The 22663-nt window shown below is 42.5% G+C and overlaps 1 protein-coding gene and 1 long non-coding RNA gene across 8 annotated transcripts in view; one reads left to right on the forward strand and one right to left on the reverse strand.

The window, feature by feature from the left end:
* LTBP1 (latent transforming growth factor beta binding protein 1) overlaps nucleotides 1–22663 on the forward strand; it is a 364113-nt gene that overhangs the window by 264186 nt on the left and 77264 nt on the right. For all 7 annotated transcript variants that reach the window (XM_030557132.1, XM_030557134.1, XM_030557133.1 and 4 more), the window contains 2 exons: nucleotides 6925–7050; nucleotides 19755–19880. In XM_030557132.1, coding sequence (XP_030412992.1) covers nucleotides 6925–7050; nucleotides 19755–19880 — 252 coding nt within the window. The remainder of the gene's footprint in view (nucleotides 1–6924; nucleotides 7051–19754; nucleotides 19881–22663) is intronic.
* Nucleotides 13307–22663, reverse strand: part of LOC115648877 — an 84168-nt gene continuing 74811 nt past the window's right edge. The window contains exon 3 of the long non-coding RNA XR_003999682.1: nucleotides 13307–13377. This is a non-coding gene — a long non-coding RNA (uncharacterized LOC115648877). The remainder of the gene's footprint in view (nucleotides 13378–22663) is intronic.

Below are 22663 nucleotides of genomic sequence, written 5' to 3' on the forward strand. Positions count from 1 at the left end.
ATCCCGGGGCTTTCATCGTCCTCTTCTCCGGATGAAGCAGTAGCGGGGATGTCATCATCGACCTCAGGTCACACCAGGACCTTCTGCAGCATGTCGCCCAGAATATCAGCTTGCCAGTAGAGCAAGTTCCAGAGGTGGAAGACCCAGTGATAAGTATATTGTTGGCAGAGGCACCAACTAGGGTGGCCCTCCCCTTCATTCGTTCGATCCAGGCTAGGGCAGACACCATCTGGCAATCCCCAGCATCCATCCCGCCCACAGCCAGAGGGGTCGTACGGAAATACATGGTGCTCTCCAAAGGGTATGAGTACCTATATGTGCACCCCCCTCCCTGTTCCTTGGTTGTACAGTCCGTCAATGAACGGGAGTGCCATGACCAACAAGCCCCTGCACCTAAATCAAGGGAGGCTAGACGAATGGATTTGTTGGGACGAAAAATCTATTCCGCCGGAGGCCTCCAACTCAGGGTAGCGAACCAACAAGCCCTCCTGAGTAGGTACAACTACAACACCTGGGAGGCGGTAGGGAAGTTTACAGAGCTGGTCCCGCAGGACTCCTGCCAGGAATTTACAGCACTCTTGGAGGAAGGACCTCCGTATAGGCCTCAGTGGATGCCATCGATTCAGCAGCTAGAACGGTCACCTCTGGAATCGCTGTGCGACGTATATCATGGCTGCAAGTGTCAGGCCTGCTACCTGAACTTCAGCACACTATTCTTACCATTTGATGGCCAGGGCCTATTGTCACAGAAGATGGACCCTGGGCTACAGAGTCTAAAAGACAATCGCGTAATTATGCGTTCGCTCAGAATGCATATGCCACAGACTCAAAGGCTATCCTTCCGCTCCCAACCTCAGTGCCCTTATCCCCTGCCTAGGCCAAGGCAAGACTTTACCAGAAGGCGAGGTTGTACCAACCGCAGACGTCAGTCTGGACCTCAAGGGGGTAACAATTCCGGTCCCACCAACCCAACAGCGGGACCCAAATCAAACTTTTGTGGATGCGCCCAAGAGCAGTGTACCAATTGTCTCCCAGGATCCTTTTCAGTTCTACAACCACCTTTCCCTGTTCCTCCCTCTGTGGTCCCAATTAACCTTGGATCTTTGGGTCCTACGCATGGTGGAGCTTGGATACCATCTTCAGTTTGTTTCACCCCCTCCATCCCAACCCCTCTCCTTGTCCCTCTTCAGGGACCCCTCTCACGAGCAACACCTCCTGCAGGAGGTTCGGAGGCTCCTTACAATCGGAGCTATAGAGGAAGTACCAGAGGAATTAAGGGGCAAGGGTTTCTATTCCCGATATTTCCTAATCCCCAAGGCGAAAGGGTGCCTCCGGCCTATCCTAGACCTGCGAGGACTGAACAAATTCATGAAAAAGCTCAAGTTCCGCATGGTATCCCTGGGAGTTATCATTCCTTCCCTGGATCCCGGAGATTGGTACGCCGCTCTCGACATGAAGGACGCATATTTCCACATTGCAATTTACCCCTCGCACAGACAGTACCTACGCTTTGTGGTGAATCATCAACATTATCAGTTTACGGTCCTTCCCTTTGGCCTCTCCTCGGCCCCTTGGGTATTCACGAAGTGTATGGCGGTAGTCGCCGCTTCCCTCCGTTGTCGTCGAATACATGTCTTCCCATACCTTGACGACTGGTTTATTTGAGGGACCTCCGAGGCAGAAGTCACCAGTCATGTGAACATCATCAAGGACCTCTTCACACGTCTAAGCCTGATAATCAATTTGGAAAAATCCACTCTGGTGCCTATGCAGAGGATAGAGTTCATTGGGGCCATGCTGGACTCCAATCTTGCAACGACCAGTTTGCCTCTATCTCGTTTTCAGGCTATAGTCTCCCTTGTACAAAGACTTCAAAGCTTCCCAACAACCTCTGCCCACACTTGCCTTGACCTCCTCGGTCACATGGCTGCATGCACATTCGTCACAAAGCACGCCAGATTGCACATGCGTCCTCTTCAAACTTGGCTTGCCTCAGCCTATCGTCCGGGCAGAGACGCCATAGACATTATACTCACAATTCCATAAACAAACAGGGAGGGACACAATCCTCCCCCCTTTGTCTGGAGGTGATTCAACTATGGGACTTCTGCATAGCCCACTCAATAGACCTCGTAGCCTCCTTTCTCCCAGGAGTCCGGAACACACTCACAGATCAACTGAGCAGATCTTTCCTGTCTCACGAATGGTCCATCCATCTGGACATTCTCCATTCTGTATTCCGGAAGTGGGGCTTTCCCCACATAGACCTCTTTGCCTCCCGAGAGAACAGGAAATGCCAGGTGTTCTGCACCCTACAAGGTCGCTCCCTGGCTCCCTCTCGGACCCGTTCCTAATTCCATGGAAAGGTCACCTATTTTATGCCTTCCCACCATTTCCTCTTGTCCACAGAGTTATACTCAAGCTCCGCAGGGACAGAGCCCAACTAATACTGATCGCTCCGGCATGGCCAAGACAGCACTGGTACACCCGGCTGCTCGGCCTCTCTCTGGCAGACCCGATCCTCCTGCCACTCTGCCCGGACCTCATAACACAGGACTTCGGCAGGCTTCACCACCCAGACCTGCAGTCCCTTCATCTGACAGCATGGCTGCTGCCTGGTTGAGCCAATCTGAGTTGCGTTGTTCCACCTCAGTGCAACAGGTGCTGCTGGGAAGCAGGAAGCCTTCCATGCGGACGACATATCTCGCCAAGTGGAAGCGCTTCTCCCACTGGTGCACCCAGCGTGACTTTATCCCCGAAGGTGTATCAGTCCCCATTGTCTTGGACTATTTATGGTCCCTCAAGGAGCAGGGCCTGGCAATCTCTTCTGTAAGGGTGCATCTTGCAGCTATTTCCACCTTCAATCCTGGGGAAACTGGCAGTTCAGTCTTTTCTCACCCCATAGTTTCCAGGTTCCTCAAAGGCTTGGGGCGGCTCTACCCTCAGGTCAAGCGCCCAACCCCTACCTGGGATCTAAACCTCGTATTAGCTAGGCTTATGGGTCCCCCCTTTGAGGCTTTAGCCACGTGCTCGCTGCTGTACCTGTCCTGGAAGACAGCCTTCCTCGTCGCTATCATCTCCGCTAGGCAAGTCTTGGAACTTTGAGCTTTGATTGTGGATCCCCCATATACGGTATTCCACAAGGACAAGGTACAGCTGCGACCGCACCCGGCATTCCTTCCTAAGGTGGTCTCTGCCTTCCATGTTTATCAAGACATCTTTCTACCAGTCTTTTTCCCAAAGTCGCACCCATTGCATCGGGAACAACAGCTGCATACTCTGGATGTCCATAGGGCTCTCACCTTTTATATCGAGATGATCAAACCCTTCCGACGTTCGCCTCAGCTCTTTGTAGCTGTCGCAGAGCGCATGAAGGGCATGCCAATCTCTTCCCAATTAATTTCATCTTGGGTGACATCCTGTATCCAGACATGCTATGACTTGGCTCACATTCCGACTGGCCATCTCACCGCCCATTCTACTCGGGCTAAAGCCTCATCTGCCGCTTTCCTGGCCCATGTTCCCATCCAGGAAATATGTCGCACGGCTACATGGTCTTCCATCCACACTTTTGCATCACACTACGCATTGGTCCAGCAGTCCAGAGACGATGCCGCCTTTGGCTCAGCGGTCTTACATTCCGCAACGTCTCGCTCTGACCCCGAGGTAAGGCTTGGGAATCACCTAACTGGAATGGATATGAGCAAGCACTCGAAGAAGAAAACACGGTTACTCACCTTTGTAACTGTTGGTCTTCGAGATATGTTGCTCATATCCATTCCAAACTCGCCCTCCTTCCCCACTGTCAGAGTAGCCGGCAAGAAGGAACTGAGGGGCAGATGGGCCGGCAGGGGTATATATCAGGCACCATGGCGGCGCCACTCCAGGAAGCGCCATGCCGGCCCACCGAGTGTTGCTAGGGTAAAAATCTTCCGACAAACGTGCACGCGGCGCGCGCACACCTAACTGGAATGGATATGAGCAACACATGTCGAAGAACAACAGTTACAAAGGTGAGTAACCGTGTTTTCCACTTGACAGAGACGATAAATATTCACAGGCAAAACAATTATTAGCCAGCAATTGAGGCTGAAAGGATTTATCCCTTCAGATAGAATACTATTTAAATTTTTTCCTCAAAGAACATAAATGTTTGAAAGTCTTGATAGTCAAAGATTAAGTGCCACTTAGTGAAAACAGTCCAAAACATTTGAAAGTATGCAAATACACATTGAAGATCACTCAAAAGACCTTAATTCTGTCACTATAACACTATTAACCTTCCATTTTCACTTTGTGCCCTTTGTACTATCTTTGGAAACATTTTATTTTGGTTTCCAAGATTTTTTCTAACAGCTTTAAGACATCCCCAGCCTATAACTAGGGACAACTTACTTTCCAAAGATACTGGACCTTACCACTAGTAATAGTTCATTTTCCTTATTCATTTTTTTTTCATAAGAGCTTTAGGTTTGGGTTATGAATAGGTTTTCATAAGAGCTTTAGGTTTGGGTTGTGAATGTCTCACATTTGGAGACACCAATGTACTTTTGATTTTGAGTGGTATATTGAACATTGGTTTTAGAGTGTTATGCCCATGGATTAGGAGATAAGCTAACTCTGTGTCTAAAGACACTTCTATAATTTGTGCAATACGTAATTGTAGTGAAACGACTGTGCTATTTATTTCAGAAGGGTAGCCATGTTAGTCTGTATCAGCAAAAATAAGGACGAGTCCTTTTGGCACCTTAGCGACTAACAAATTTATTTGGGCATAAGCTTTCTTGGGCTATAACCCACTTAATCAGATGCCTACTTTCTTTCACTCCATGCTTCTGATTAAGTGGGTTATAGCCCATGAAAGCTTATGCCCAAATAAACTTGTTAGTCTCTGAGGTGCCACAAGGACTCCTCCTTGTTTGTGCTATATGTATATATAATTAAGCATAGGTATTGCTGGTGTCCATGGACTACATTTGGCTGTAAAGGTGGCCAGAATCGAAGCAAAACTGTATAGTTACGAACAGCTATAGCTATGTTGGTCTTAGGATAGTCGAGAGACTAGGTCTTTATTAATGATCTGGATGATGGGATTAATTGCACCTTCAACAAGTTTGCAGATGACACTAAGATGGGGGGGAGAGGTAGATACGCTGGAGAGTAGGGATAGGATCCAGAGAGTGACCTAGACAAATTGGAGGATTGGGCCAAAAGAAATCTGATGAAGTTCAACAAGGACAAGTACAGTGTCCTGCACCTAGGAAGGAAGAATCCCATGCACTGCTACAGGCTGGGGACCGACTGGCTAAGCAGCAGTTCTGCAGAAAATGACCTGCGGATTACAGTAAACGAGAAACTGTATGAGTCAGCAGTGTGCCCTTGTTGCCAAGAAGGTCAATGGCATATTGGGCTGTATTAGTAAGAGCACTGCCAGCTGATCAAGGGAAATGATTATTCCTCTCTATTCAGCACTGGTGAGGACCCACCTAGAGCATTGCGTCCAGTTTTGGTTCCCCCACTACAGAAGGGATGTGGACAAATTGGAGCGAGTCCAGTGGAGGGCAATGAAAAAGCTTATTTGAGTGTTTTGTAGAGCAAAATCTAAAAGTATATTTATAGTCTGAAAAGTGACTATGTAAAAATGGTAACTTCTTCATCAACAGACTCGATCCTTGTATGTATTTAGCCATCTGCTTACTTTGCTGACTAAGATATGTATTACTACTTTTTACCTCTAGTTACGCTCCACAACCAATGAGACTCCAGAACAGGAGTTCTCAACCTATTTACATTGTGGGCCGCATATACAGCTTTCTGTATGTTATGTATCCTGCACCCACACAAGAGTATTTATACTACCTGTCTGGCTCTGAGGATGTCACATGGGTCGCAGATGCATGCTGATTGGGTCACAAGCAGCCCGTGGGCTATGGGTTGAGAAACACTGCTCCAGAACGTTGAGCTGATTTCTATTCTGGCTCACACATCATCAACAGAATTATTGTCTAAGTTCTGGCTGCAGAAATTTTTATCGTTGATGATGCTTGATCCAGAAAGAAAAGAGTTGATTTTTCTAATTCCAGGTTGAGTTTGCAGGGCAGGCAGGGAGAAAAAATATCTTTACTTGTGAAAACTGAGTAGTGCTTGACTGCTCTGTATGCACCGACATCTTGAGAACATGCCCAAATTCTAAAGATGCTTTTTGGCTGTAGTGTGTAGAAAATCAACTTATTGGAAACAATGTAATCTTCCAAACTTTGCTGTCAAGACCTTGTACCAAAAGCTCGGCTGTGTTCTTGGCCACTTTAGCAGCACAGAGGGGCCAGGAAGCAGTCAGATTAGGCCATCTGAGAATTCTCCTCCTGGCACAAGGGAGTCATCAGCTAGTGCAGAGCTGATGTAGCTAGCCCCTGCACCACTCCCTATCCTCCACTTAGCCACACTGGGAGTCAAGTGAAGGGAGCATGGCTAGACCAGAATGTACTTACTCTCTGGTTGTGCTTAGCTGACATATTGGCCCTTAGAATCTGTTTAACTGGTGGAAGTTAGTTTCAAATGCTGCTCTAACCTGTGCTTGGGGTCAGAGTGGTGTAATTACTGACTTCCTGGCAGACCCTCTCTCTCTGCCAAACTTCTGTTGAGCACCACAGAAAATCTGACCCTTTATTCTAGTAAACATACTCTTACTGATTTAGCACTTTCACCCATGGCTGAAAACATATCATGTATGGCAACTGAAGCACATTTCTGCTAACAGGTATCAGCATTCCTCACATAAATTTTGATAGTTTTACTGACCGTCGTTAACCAATGTAAATAAGTTGTGGCAATATGCCAAACACTAATGCACATTGGAATCAACTGCAAAAGTAATATTAGAGAGAGGAGTTTAAAACATTTTACACTCTGCTCTGTGTTTTCCAGATATCAATGAATGTGAAGGATCTGAACTTTGTTTGCCACATGGGGAATGCCTAAATACAGATGGTTCTTTCCATTGCGTTTGTGAGCAAGGCTTTTCAGTTTCTACAGATGGCCAGACATGTGAAGGTGAGATGAGTAGTGATACCAAAGTGAATTTCACCCTGTAGCCATATGCCACAGTAAGGATTTCATATAGTTTAAGTGCTTATGTTGCTAAAAACATTTCAAACAACATAAAAGTTGTCTTCTTCCTCATTTGAAGCACCTAAAGCTGCATTAAATTTTTTAAAGAGAAGCTAGAGAATTAAATATTAAATGTTATGCTAATACAATATTGAATGTGCATTGTTAGTCACAAGAAGTTAAGAAATGCAAAAATTAAAGGCCAGATTCCTACTCATGTAAGTGATCCCATTGATTGTATAAAACTAGTTGGGTAAATAAGATGGTCACAATTTGGCTCTAAGATTCCAAAACCAACATTAATATAGCAACCTTGCATATAAAGTATATGGTGTTTTATATTCTTTTTTTTCTGGTAAACATGTAGTTTAATATTACTGTTCATGTCATAAAATGTGTAGTATGATATGTACAGAACAAGCAGCAAGACTGAATGAATGTTAGAAACTTAACTTCTGCTTTTCTTGTCTTTTGGTGACTAACTGTGCAACCTTAAGGCTTTATAATATTTAATAAATTAAACTGCAGTGTGTGGGAGATTTAATTGAAAAAGGAAAGAGATGGAGAGAGAGAGAGAGAATAGAACAGGGGTCGGCAGCCTTTCAGCAGTGGTGTGCTGAGTCTTCATTTTAACACTAATTTAAGGCTTTGCGTGCTGGTAATACATTTTAATGTTTTTTAGAAGGTCTCTCTATAAGTCTATAATATATAACCAAACTGCTGTTATATGTAAAGTAAACAAGATTTTCAAAATGTTTCAGAAGCTTTATTTAAAATTCAGTTAAAATGCAGATCTTATCAGTTTAGTGTGATCCTTGCCCTTGCTTTTCCTTGCTGAGTTTTCCAATGTTTGGCACGTATTTGGATACTTTAAGCTGCACACAGGCTTCTGAGTGGTCACTTGTTAACCAGCTCCGCGAGGGACAGAGGACAGATTTCATGTGTGAAAATACCTGTTCACACAGGTACGTGGATCCAAATGCTGAAAGCATTGCAAATACAATTTTCTTCAAACAGTTACATTTCACTGGCAGGGATGTCCAGCACGTCAAAATAGAGGCCCCACGATCTCTGTGGTAGCTTCAAGTGCACTCTGCAGATCCGCAAACTTTGATGTCCACAATTCTGAGCTTTTTAACTGAATGAGTTGCATTTCGAAATCTTCAACACTCATCCACTAAAATACAGACAAATCCAAGGCTCTTTTGTTGAACTTTTCAGGTTTAATTAGCAAAGAAAGCATTAGGCCAAATCGCTGGAAATCTTGAAATCTGTCAGAAAATTCTGATTCCAGTTCTTGCATGTACTTTCCAATCTCATTGACATTGACAGTGCAACGTGTCGATAGCTCTTTTATGAGTTGGCAGTGGTGGAAAGCAGAAGTTTGAATATCCCTGGAAAAAACTGCTAGTTTCACAATAAATGCGTTCCAGTCTTCATAATGATCCAGAACTGTTTGCCCTGCACCCTGGAGACAGAGATTGAGTTCGTTTAGGTGAGCAGTGATATCAGTTAGAAACATGAGCTTACACAGCCATTTGTCATTATCCAGTTCGGGGTAGTTTTTGTTCTTTTTCCAACAAAAAGGCCTTGATTGCATCAAAACAGTTTACAAAGCGCACCAAAACCTCTCCACAACTTAGCCACTGAATGTTGCTGTGAAGTGGGATGTCATTATAAGCACTGTCCATCTCTTCTAGCAATGCTTGAAATTATCTGAGAGTCAAAGCAGATCGAGCAACAAGGAAATTCACAGTCGCACCACTGTATTCATCACATTATTAAGCTCTGAATTAAAAATTTTAGCACATAGGTTTTCTTGATGGATGATACAGTGAAATTTGACTGTCAGGTGGCCAGTTCGATCTTCAGGTAACTTTACAAATCTCTTCTGTTTTCCGACGATGGCAGACAACCATCTGTTGTCTCACAAAATATTTTTCTGATGTCAACACCTCATTCTTCAAAATGGTTTACAAAACTTTCCAGTGTATCTTCCCCCTTTGTTGTGCCATGCAGGGCTTTTAGGCAACAAAGTTCCTCTTGGATTTCATCGGAAGCAAAATATCTTGCAACAACTGCCAAAGGTGGAATGTCATTTATATCCACGCTCTCATCATCTGCAACACTAAACACTGCTGTGTCTTTCAATGCAGTCATCTGCTTTTCCTTAATGTTTTCTGCCATTTCACTTATGCGTCTCTCAACTGTTCTGGCAGAGATGGGCAGTTCTTTTATTCTAGTTATGATTGTATCTTTATTTGGCAAATCATTGAACAAAATCTCTGAACTGCTGAGAAAAACTTTTTATATATTCCCCATCTGTAAACGGCTTTCCGTTTTTTGCAATGCACTGTGCAGTCTTGTAACTTCCTTCTGTAGCTTGATTTTTACTTATGCTTAAGCTTTTAAAAACACTGCTTTGCCTCTCAAAGGCTGCTACTGCCTTTTTGAATGGTTCAGGCTTGTCTACTTCGTCAAGAAAGGTTGTCTCATGCTTCGCTTCAAAATGTTGTCAAACACTTGATGTGCAACAAACAACACTTTCATAACAGAAAGCACAAATAGCACGCTCCTTCTTTTCAATAAATCCAAGTGCGTCTGTCCAAGCAGGCTGAAATGATTGGACACCTAGCTTCGTTTTCTTAGGAGCTGCCATTTTGTCAAATGTTCCCTTCAGCTCTCAGTGGGGGAAAAAATGACGATAGACGGCAGGCACAAGGTCAAACGCAGTGTGGTCTGATAGAAGCAATTTTAAGATGGTGCTGCTGAGCTGCACCCCCTCTTGCCATGTGTGCAACTCTCACTGTCCCAGGCTGGGCATAGTGGGTCACAGCGGGGAGGCTGCAGAGCACTGATCCAAGGCCAGAAGCAGAGCCCAGGGTGGCCTGCAGGGACTCCAGGCCAGAAACCAGGCTGAACAAGGCTGGAGATCGAGACCCTGGCTGGCAGGAGGTCAGTAGCTGGAACCCCAGATCGGCCCTGCTCAGCCCTACCAGCTGGCAGCTCCACTCACCTCAGCTGCCGGAGGCCTGGACCATGTCTGGCAGGGAGCCTGCGCAAGGTGAGTGGAGCTGCGGCAGGGGGGGACCCTGGCTGGCAAGGTGCTGGCAGCCAGAACCCCAGAGCAGCAACTGAGCAGCTCAGCCAGCCACCGCTCTGGAATTTCCGCTGCCGGCTCCTGCCAGCTGGGGTCTTAGCCCGCTGCCAGCCTGGGGCTGCTTCACCCAGGCCAGCAGCGAGTGCTGAGGTGGGACTGGCAGTGGGACCCTGGCTGGCAAGGGCCCAGCAGCAGGAACCCAGGAGCGGCAGCGGGCTGAGCAGCTCAGCCTGCCCCGGCTCTGGGGTTTCCACCACCGGCCCCTGCCAGCCAGGGTCTCAGCCTGCTGCCAGCCTGGGGTTCCTTCACCCAGGCCAGCAGCGGGCGCTGAGTGGGACCAGCGTTGGGACCCCAGCTGGCAGGAGCTGGCGGTGGAAAGCTCCAGAGCGGTGGTGGGCTGAGCAGCTCAGCCTGCTCTGTGTGCCATCAAAAATCAGCTCTCATGCCACCTTTGGCACGCATGCCGAAGGTTGCCGACCCCTGGAATAGAATAAAGAAATGGAAAAAGGTGAGGGAGAAGCAAGAAGACACAGCTGTAAACTGGGAAAAGTATTCATAGCTGGAAAATATTTCCTTTATTTTAAAATCCCATGGTGGGAGTGGAAGGAGAAAATTGGTCACAAAATGCACATAAATTAGAGGTGGTATTCAGACTCCTGGCAAGTTTTAAGTGTGACCATTATTGCTACAAAGTTTAGGCACCTTTAATTTAGGGCTTCTCCAATCTTTTAGCAGTAAAACCTTAACTTAATTTTTTAATGTTCCGATTGCTCCATTTGAAACAATAAAATCCTGTTTGTAATATGTTTAAAAAAACAGACATGGAGAAAATATTCCTGCAGTAGAAATAAATCAAATTGGAAATCATGGTTAATTTCTGTTTGCATGAGGCTATTTTAAAATCCTGTCTTAGTGTTTTAGACATTTCTAAATTTATTTTCAGAACTACAAATAAATAGTTCTTCAAATTAGAATTTTAAATTTTAAACCAAATTCATACATCCCCCTCTTTTTCTCCCTCCCCTTTCTGACATGCTCGCACATACACACACATATGTAGATCCTTTTCATAAATGGTAGTAATAACAGTTCCAGTAATAACAATGGTGAGAAACCTCAACCACAGGCATGGAAAGTTTGCAGATGAGGTGCACTTGGGGTTTTTGTTTGGCTCCAACATAAGAGAGTGTTCTGTTGCTGATTGAAAGCACACGCTGGCCAGTGGTGCTGCTCTACTGTCCTTAGGGTGAATTTTAAAAGAGATTTATGATCCATAATACACAGAAAACATAATTTTTGCCGTCAACAAACCAAAAAGTAAAAATTCCACCAACCAGATTAAGAATGGGCATTCATATAGATACATGGACTATTCAGTCCAGAAATGCTGTGAAACATATAACAACAATTCAAGAGGAATAAAACCAAAATTAAACAATGCAAACAAACACAAAAAAACAGGCATCTTGAGAAGCAGTTCTAGAGAATGCATGAATAGCAGAAACACTGGATAGAGTTATAAGCAGCTTTGTGTTGGAAACTAGGGGAGATGGACTTCGGACACCCAACCAGCTTCTCCACTCCAAATGTTAGTGCTGGAGGCCAGTTAACCCATGTAATCTTATTTACACATGGTGCCACTTCTATAAACCTCAGCCCATCAGTCTACTCAGTGCTGGTACAAAGACCTTCTCTACAGTGGACAGGGCATGTGGAGACCCCCTGCTTGGTTACTGTATTCGTTCCTCCCACCTTGTGAAAGATATACTGGGGAGAAATTGAAGTAATTTTTGTCTAGTATATAATATACCTGCTATATAGTAATAGCTGATAAAGCCAAATATGCTGTTGGCAATGGGATATTGCTGTACTACCATGAAGAGATGAGAGTCAAATATTTAGAACTGGTATGGCACCAATCATCTTGTCAGTGCTCAGTAATTAATAGTAGCATGAACTGAAAGAGCCATGCTTTTCCTGCCATTAGAATAGCATTGTCAAGTATAGAAGAGACAGTGGATCTGAAGAGTTCTGGGGGTGGGATGCATTTTTATGATCTCAAACAATGAGAATACTTCAAAGTTCTCCCAGAATCCAGACTGCTAAAATCATTCATGTAAAATTGTGCAGGATGTATAGACTCCATCCAGTGTTTAGCAGGGAAAGGGTTAAATGACTTCAGTTTCTAAACAAGAACATTATAGTAGGTGTCTTCCTCACTGTAGAGCATAAGGAAGAAGTCAGAAGGGTTTAAACTAAACACTCTATACCACAAGAACAAAACAAAACTGTATGTTAAAGGAACATTATCAAGGTTGCAAAGTCAAACACTCAAAAACTTAGAAAATGCCCGAATTAAAAAACAACCTCAACTAAACCAAAGCAGTAGCTACTAGTTTTAGGGGTCCCACAAAAAGAATGAGGCAGTCTGGCTGGGTCTGTGTCAGTTAGTTAACCAGCACTATTTCCAGAAATGGGGTGGCATCATTCATGATGATGGTTATGTGTACAAAGTTAATCTTAATTACAAACAAAAAGAGAGACAGATTTTTAGCGAAATAGGGATGAAATCAGAAGATGATTTATATCCAGGCATCTAAATTTATTTATAAACAATGGCGAGTAAAATAAAAAGTGCAAAACCCATTCACCATGCTTCACAGGTAACTGGTGGTATATATGGGATGCAGATCAGGCAGTAGATTTGACACTGGGAAATGTACTTTAATTACTTGACTAAGCAAGGCTGCTTATAGGCTCCTGAAGCAATAATAATTCTTTTCATTTATAATTGGCTGCTGTATGCAATCATTTTAATTTTAAAAAATAAAACAAATGTAAAGATCTAAAGCTTTCAAGCAAACACCAATCACTTCAGTTCTGGTTTTTGTATGTCCATAATTTTCAGAATTCAATTTAACATAAAATTAAAAATAAAAAACTATAACATTCCAGGTACTGTGAGAGGATGTGGCTTTCAGCTGCGGAAGCTACTGTTCTTCACACTAGTTGCCTTTGTGAATTTTACTTCTAGATAAGTGAATGAGAATAGCTGTTTATATCATCAGAGTAGGTACTAAGGACATTTTGCTGGATTTCGCTGCCTTTAGTAATGTGGAAAGATGATTTTCCATCTCTCTGGGTTGTTTTCTTACAAGTTCAGATGTTTTCTGGAAAGTTAAAAACAACAACGTAAGATGATTAAGGAGCTTGTGTGGTTTAATTCTGGTCTTGAGTCTTTATGGCTATTGGCCAAAGTAAACTGCACAGCTGTGTAGACTCTACCGTCTTCCAAAGAGTAAATCAAACCTTTGTAGTAGCTGTGGTATTCCATCACTGCCCCCTTCCCAGGAGCTGAATCTGGTGATCAGGCTTGACAGAGTTACCTCATAAGAAAACTCTTGGAAGTAACATTGGGGGACTCATTAGCTTTCCACTGAGCTTGTTGAGATTCTTGTAAAGGTTCTTCCCTAGCCGACTGTCGGCCAGCTTCGGCAGCAATAAGTCATGGCAACATCCTCGGTGCGAAGCAGCAGCCCTTCCCTGATACATAAGCCTCTCCTCTGGTCCTAGCAACTCTCAATTCTGTACCCAGTGCCACTCCAGTGCCTCTTCTGGGAACCCCTTCCTTCTCTCCCGCATCTCCCCTCTCTGTGCCAAGAACCAACTCACACGTAGTAGCTCCCAACACCTCTAAGTGCTACCATAACATATCTGTATCTTTCAGCCCACCAGAGCTCCTCACCCTCTCTGCTCCTTCCCTACTCCACTTGGTATCTGTCATCCCTCTGAGCTGTCAGGGGACTTCTGTGAAGAGAAGATCTTTCTAAAACAAAAAAAAATGGAAATTCATACACAAAACCCACTATACTGTGTATCAGGTAAGGCTATTGTACACACAAAATACCTACCACAAACCTCAACATTGGGGAAATGAGAAGTTACATGATTAAAAATACTTAATTTCTACCCCTCCATCCAGACACTTTACTACTTGCATAGCCATTGTTCACCACAGACCACACATCACAACCTTAACTGGGCCCTTGCTGGGAAGAGAAGGAAGTTTTGAGAAGGAGGAGCAGGAACTCTGGCATTCCTCTGGAGCCCTGGGTATGGTCCACTAAATGTGCAAGTGAATTCCTCCAATGCAGTGTGCAAAGGCCATCATCACAGACACACTAGACCTCAACTTAAATAATATTCTACCATGAAGTCGGAAACTCCATCCTTGACCTGTCAAAAGAAATCCCAGAATAAATTCATGGCACTTTCCAAAATGGGCCACCTTTTTGGTGAACACTTAATAGTTTTCTAGCAAGCTTCAACTGCCCTCTCACATGTGCTGGAGTAGACAGACTGGGGTCATACCCATAATGTATCCACCCTGACCCTGAGGCTAAAGCAGTGACCCAGACCTTAAATGGAAAACAGAGAAACCTCTTCCCTAAGCCAGAGATGCACATCACCATCACCACATGAAATAGCCACCCAGCAATACTTCGCGTGGCCATCTAAACACTATATTTAAAATCCTAGTTATTCTAACTGCCCCCTCATCATTACTATTATTGTTATTTATTAGGAGTATTATGGAAGTACCTAGAGGTCTCAGCCAATATTGGGGCTCTTTTGTGCTAAGCACTGTACTGTACAAACATGAAGAAGGAAGCAGTCCCTGCCCTGTAAAACTTACAATCTGATTAGAATTCAGTGCGATTTAAGCAGATACCTAAATTTAATCACATCTTTAGGTGCTTTCCTGAAAGCAATGTTTCCCTTAATTTGGACTCAAGTGCTTTGCAGAATAGGTATAGGCTAAAGTACATGCTTAAATGTTTTGCTGATTTGAGGCATTCCTTTTAAAGATCTTAGTTATTCAGGGACTCAGTCCTGCACTTATTACTCAGGTAAAACTCTTACTGATTTCAGATCAGTAGGAGTTTTGATTAAGGAATGTGGAACTGGCATTGGATTTTGAAATATATAATAATTACAAAGCTACATTTTAATTGTATAGACATATGGTATCTTAGTTACTTATGTTCCCCCACTTTTGTCTCCATGTAGCAAGATGTTTGCCCATTACAAGCCAGATGCTTTACAGGATGATTAAAGCATCAAATGCCCTTTCCGGCTGTAAAACAGGAGGCCTTTGAGTGAGCTGTCTAGACAAGGAAAAATATTTGGAGCTTGGACCCTCTCTGTAGGTTCCCAGTCACTCACTGTATGAGTCAGTCATGTTCAGACTGTGTACTTTTAAAAACAAAATCATCCTCTGTGGATGTGTTATATGTGGATGTGTTATATATTTAATTAGGACACTTGTTGCAATGATGAATTTTGTTTCTGCTGCTTTTCAGTCAATGACCTCACTTTACCTTTTGAGAACAGACTTATATGATCCTTTCCCATCTGTTTTCTTTAATATATAGCTATTAAGAGAAAAGGATACTGTAATTTATATAATTTTAAATCCCTAGTTCTTGTCTTCTCTGTGTAGACTTTTAAAAGGATAACTGTGTTCTGTGGCTCAGGAATCCCTGTTATTAAATTGTAACTGGCCACTGGAAATGTATGCAGTGCTTTGCTTTGTATTGTCTTATACACTTGGCTCTCAATCCTATATTCCTTTCTCAGACAGAATTCTCATTTGACCTGAATGGAAGTTTTGTCTGAATAAAGAGTGCAAGATCATGACCATTTTCTGTAGCCACATCTACAAAACTCTGCAAACCACAATATGAGGTTAACAGATAAAATATAAAGCTCTTATTCTCAGTAGCAAGAGGAGACAGTCAGAAAAGTGCATGTATCCTGGGTCTCCCATAGTACACTTGCTTTTGCTTTTCTGACTATAGTGTATTCATCTTTAATAATAATTGTCCTATGGTTATGGTGATTGGTTAGGAGATGGAAGTATTTGGAATGCAAGACAAGTTTTTGACCTCTCAACCTTGATCATGTTTCTTTAACATTATAATAGAAACACACGTATTGGCTACTCTTACTGCTCTGTTAATTTTACTGATATTTTTGTTGTGATGTTGAACAGTTCAATAACCAGTTTTTTAATAGCCCATTCCTATTATCACATTCAATTCCTGTGAGATAAGTGTATTAATGATAGTATTCTTTACCAAAGACAAATAACCATTTTCATGATTAATTACTGCAACATTTTTCCTTGATCTGTTTAATAAATCAAAATAAAAAGAATTATATTAAAAACATATATTGGCAAAAATCAATCATCTATTGACTAACCACTGATAAAATCTTATTATCACATTTCCAAGTAATGTTACCTTTAATAGTACAATGCTCTTGTGGCAATCCAAGCTACAAGTGAAAAAATTACACCAAATACAATAATAAATATAAGAAGATAAGTATTTCTAAATTTCAGAGCAATATTGGAAATTTTTCATTAACATAAGTATATATTTTACACTTTTATGTAAGTTTTATATACATTAATAGAGAGGATAATTAAACAGAAAAACTTAGGAGACAAAATGGTAAATTCTCCACCACTTGGAGTCTTTAAAACAAGATTAGATGTCTTTCTAAAAGATACGTTCTATTTCCACCACAATGTGTTGAGCTTTATGCAGGAATCACTGGGTGAAGTTCTGACCTATGTTATAAAGGAGGTCAGACTAGATCAGCCGTAGGCAACCTAGGGCATGCATGCCAAAGGCGGCTCGTGAGCTGATTTTCGGTTGCACTCATGCTTCCCAGATCCTGGCCACTAGTCCAGGGGGCCCTGCATTTTAATTTAATTTTAAATGAAGCTTTTTAAACATTTTTAAAACCTTATTTACTTTACATACAACAATAGTTTAGTTATATATTATAGACTTACAGAAAGAGACCTTCTGGAAACATTAAAATGTATTACTGGCACACGAAACCTTAAATTACAGTGATTAAATGAAAACTCGGCACGCCACTTCTGAAAGGCTGCCGACTCCTGGACTAGATGATCAGAGTAATCCCTTCTGGCCTTAGACGTCTGAGGAGATTCTCCCCCCTGCTCCAGTCCCTTTATGCCATGTAAAGAGGCCAAAACAGCATAGAGGGGCTCTGAAGGCCCTTGATCCAGCTGAGGGAAAATTCCTTTAGAACACCATCTGAGGTAGACAACCAAAGGCTGTTCTCCAAGTACTCCTTCACAAGACTCTGCACAGGGATGGGAGTGGGGCTATGAGTGGGATGGGAGTGTTGGGTAGAACCATAGCCTGTAGCACTGCAGAGATTCTGGATAGTACTGCTGTCATGGGCTGGCAGTGAAAGCATAGGCACCGACTCTGTGTTGCTGCGGGGCTGGAGCACCCCCAGGGAAAAATTAGTGGGTGCTCCATACCCATCGGTAGCGAAGCTCCCCCTGCTCCCACCCCTTCCTTCTTCCCTGAGCATGGCCTCCCAGCTCCTCCCCCTCCCAGCGCTTCCTGCCCGCTGCCTAACAGCTGTTTGGCGGCACTTAGGAATTTCCGGGAGGACAGGGAAGGAGTGGGGATTTGGCGCACTCTGGGGAGGAGGCGGTAAAGAGGCAGGGCAGGGGCAGGGACTTTGGGGAAGGGGGTGGGATTGAGGCGGGGTGAGGGTGGGTCAGGGGCGGGGCCAGGGGCAGGGGAGATCGAGCACCCATGGGGCAGAGGGGAAGTCGGCACTGAGTGAAAGGCTGCCAAAATTTAGGCAACCATTGAGGGGCAGTGACCAAGTGATTCAGAGACCTTACATTTCCTTTGCCTCTTTCAATTGGACTTTAAATCTGAGTGTTTTTAAGAGATTTCACTGATATCATTGCTCAGTGATCTCTTTTGGGAGATGAACAAGGCATGTCTTTCCTGATTCTTTTAGGCCTTTGGTATTGTAAATGATGAGGTGTTGTTGACATCTCCGAACACTGAGAGAGATAGACAGAGCTGCACTTGAATGTCTCCATTCTTTCCTTCCTGAGATTTACCAAAGAGTAACATTGTGGAAATGCTTATCTGTCGAAAGGGTTCTCTTCTATGGGGTGGTTCAAAGTTCTGTTCTGTCAACTTTCCAGCCGAATGAATATGTAAGGCCTTTAGTGGAGACAGCGAGAATGAATATAGGTGCCATCAGTATGAAGTTGGTCAGGAATGAGATGTTGAATTCCATTCCCAGGGGTTTTTTTCTTGGAATCCTTCTGTAATTTACTTTTTTCTCAGTTTCTGTATGTTTTAATGTGCACAACTGATTTCACATACAGCTACAGCCTAAACTTGGCACATTTTATAAAGTAAAAAGAATCACTTCTTTCACCACTGAAATTCACCCACCTCAGCAGCAGAACACAGAAGGTGTTTCACAGTGGACAGCATCACTACTCCACATTTACAATAGCTTTTAGAAATGGAATGCAGAAATAACTTCTCCATTTGAAATTGCAGGGGTGATTTAAGATGGCAGAATATAATAACCCAAACTGGGATTTAGCCAGGATACTGGGGTTAACATTCTTACTCCTGAAAAACATGCCATGAGATTTTTAATGACCACAAGTGGTCAGGATTTTGGTTTTAGGTCTTATTTTGAATGGGGATTAAAATAATATATTCACAGTACTCGTAATACACTTATGATAACAGACTGCTCTCTGCCACAAGCAGCCTCCTTATAGGCTGAGGTGGCAATTGAGTCAGAAGAGCAGACTTACTCAGCACAGTACTCTAGGATGCTCACTAGGGAGGGCAACAACCCAAAAATAGGAGCTACATGCTAAGACCTGAATTCTGAAAATACTTCTGCACCTTAAAAACTTGACCATCTGAGTAAGGCTGTTCATTTGTATAAACCTACAGAATTAGTGCCTACAGCCCGATCTGCAAATCCTTGCTACTGGCACCTGTGCAGAAGGCCAACATAAGGTCCATGCTACTCTTTAAGTCCCACTTATGCGCTCAAAAGCACATGCTTATGTTCGATTGATTTCAGTGAGACTTAAATACATTTTTTAAAGTTAAGCACGTGCGTTGCTGAATTGGGGCCTCAGTGTGCTGGCCTTCGCCACAGGCATGAACTTCGTCCATATTTTTTTTACTATTTAATACTAAAATGATGGACACCATAGAAAACACAAAAAGAGAGAATTCCATTTACAAGAATTATATTATTTACAGTGATTTTTGTTGGATCAAGCTCTAATATTGTGGAGAGGGAGATGGCTAGAATTTGCCAGTCCTGCATAAAACGTTGCCCATAAAATTAGATTTAGGAAATTGTTGTTTCAGTGTTTGTCTGTCTGCATGCAGCTGTTATAATGGAGTAAATCTGAAGCATGTATGTACATCGCTATTATTATATTGTTCTAGAAAAGTGTACTTATAGATGCTCATAAGTTAATTATCTGTAGAGTATTATGTGACTAGTGATATTTGTGTTTCTTGTCCTTTCTGTTTGTTTCCCTTAACATCTACAGATAGACTAACTGTATCTAATTTGTAGAGATGTAATTGTCTACTTGTTAAACTGCCTTTATATTGTGTCTGATGTTAAAATGTCTTATTTGCAGATGTTGATGAATGTGTTAACAGCACTCTATGTGGCAGTCATGGGTTCTGTGAAAATACACCTGGTTCCTACCGCTGCCTCTGTTACCAGGGGTATCAGGACCCACAGGATGGGCAAGGGTGTGTGGGTGAGTTTTTAGATTTTATAATCAATACTGCATCCACCCCAGTGATGAAAAACTGATTTCAAAAGAAAATTCATTTCTTCATAAAATTATTTTGTCTTCCATCATTTTGTGTTAAATTTGCACCATTTCAGAGTAACACAGGACTCAGATATGTCTTTCTCACTAAACCCTGTATACCATGTGGGTACTTACTGTGTATCTTTTTAAGGAGAATCTGTTTTTAGGATTGGAATGGAAACGAACAGCAAATAAGCTGAGCCACTCATTTTATCTATTAAAAAAAACCCACTATTTCTGCAAATGTCAGGCCATTCACAAATATAAATCATAATGGATTGAAATTAATACTTCAGCTTATTTAAATGCAACATCTGTTTAGTCTCTTAGTTGACTAGCCAGAACTCTGTACTACCTCCTACAGGAAATATAGTCTGGCGTGTGGTACAGCCTGTCTGAATTAAACAGCACACCTCCTTAGAAACAGTATGTTTGAACAGGTTTTAACATTACCTTCAGGCTCCAGGAAAGACACCTATCACTGTGAAAAGATATGAGAATTCCATAAATGTGTAAATATTGTAGATTTTTCCAGTGAGTAATAGATTTCCAAATCTGTTGTTAATAGTGGTGGTTGGACCTGAGCACCTTCTGAGACAGCACAAGTTTCTAATATAAAATTAATACCAGATCAACAAAAGGTATTCGTTAAGCAATTTCTTCAAACTAGATTCAGGATGAAACATTTGCCAGTAACGCTATGCTAAGCTAAGCTGAATGAAAACAGAGGAGAGTGAAAGAGTGGCAAAAAAAAAGTTCTTTTTATATATTCAGTAAAAAATAGTTTTACAAATTGTTCTGGTCCTCTTTTGGGGCTCAGCTTGCAAGATGCTGAGTATTCTGACCCCCATTTAAAAAGAAAAACAGAGTTTTAGACCTTAAATCATTTTTCATTAAAATGCGACATTTGCTCCTATTAATATCTGATGTGGGAGCACCACTACAGAGAGAGCCAGTGCTGCTTTTGAAATTTATTTATGTGACGAACCAGATTCACAGCACTCCCTTCACACAACTCAGGCATGCAGCACAGAGACACCTTTGGAGTGGATTCCTTAGGACTAAAAACTATCCATAGCTGGAGGGAAATCCACAGAAGCCATAAAGCCAGCATAGCTGGCTCCTGTGCTACCCATCCATTGCAGCCGTAAAATAATATAGGATAAGGAAGTGTGGCCAGAGTTCATGGCGTCCAGCTGTTCCCAGATGATGGGAACCAAGGCCAGTAGTAGAAAAATAATGGACATAAAATTAGGGAGCCATAACCAACAAGCCCCACCCTTGTCGACTGGCTACTCAATAATAATGGGGGATTTGAACTATCCCATATTGACTGAGTACATGTCACTTCAGGACGAGATGCAGAAATATAATTGCTAGATACCATTAATGACTGCTTCTTGGAGCAGCTAGTCCTGGAAACCCTTAGAGGAGAGGCAATTCTTGATTTAGTCCTAAGTGGAGCAAAAATCTTGTTCAAGAGGTGAATTTAGCTGAACCACTCAGTAATAGCTATTCTATCATAATTAAAGCGAACATCCTTGTACGGAAGGAAAATGCCAAGAAACCCACCACAATAGCATTTAACTTCAAACACAAAAATGAGGAGGATAATTAAACAGAAACTAAAATGAGAAATATGCCTGCAAGATGCATGGAAACTATCTAAAAACAACATAATAGCATCTCAAACTAAATGTATACCACCAAGTCAAAAACAAACAAACAAACAAAACCAGTAAGTGGACAAAAAAATGCCACCATGGCTTTAATATTGGAAGTGAAATCCTACTGAGGAGAATAGAAAGGAGTATGAACTCTGGCAAGTGAAGGGTAAAAAAGTTAGGCCAAAAAAGAATTTGAAGAACAACTAGCAAAAGACAAAAATTAACAGAAAAAGATTCTTTAAGTACATCAGAAGCAGGAAGCCACTGGACGATTGAGGTGCTAAAGGAGCACACAAGGAAGACACAGCTGTTGCAGAGAAGCTAAATGAATTATTTGCATTGGTCTTCACTGCAGAGGATATGAGGAGGATTCCCACAGCTGAGCCATTCTTTTTAGGTGGCAAATATGAAGAACCATCCCAGATTGAGGTGTCAATAGACGAGTTTTGGGAATACATTGATAAATTAAATGGTAATAAATGACCAGGACCAGATGTTTACCCAAGAATTCTAAAGGAACTCAAATATGAAATTGTAGAATTACTAACTATGGTAATAGCAGTTTTAAAGCAGTCTCTGTACCAGATGACTAGAGGGTAGCTAATGTAATGGCAATTTTTAAAAAAGGCTTCAGAGACAATCCTGGCAATTACAGGCCGGTAAGCCTAGCTTCAGTACCAGGCAAATTGGCTGAAGCTATAGTAAAGAACAGAATTATTAGACACGTAAATGAACATAATACTTTGAGGCAGAGTCAATACAGTTTTTGTAAAGAGAAAGCATGCTTTACCAATCTATTGGAATTCTCTGAGGGTGTGAATGAGCATGTGGACAAAGGCGATCCAGTTAATACTATGTATTTGGACTTTCAGAAAGCCTTTGACAAGGTTAGCAAAGTAAGCAGTCATGGGATAAGAGGAAAGGTCCTGTCATGGATCAGCAACTGGTTAAAAGGTCGGAAGAAAAGGGCAGGAATAAATTGTCCGTTTTCACAGTGGACAGAATTAAATAATGGGATCCTACAAGGAGCTATACTGGGACCTGTGCTCTTCAACATAC

Source organism: Gopherus evgoodei, chromosome 3, assembly GCF_007399415.2.
Source record: "Gopherus evgoodei ecotype Sinaloan lineage chromosome 3, rGopEvg1_v1.p, whole genome shotgun sequence".
Taxonomy (NCBI): Eukaryota; Metazoa; Chordata; order Testudines; family Testudinidae; genus Gopherus; species Gopherus evgoodei.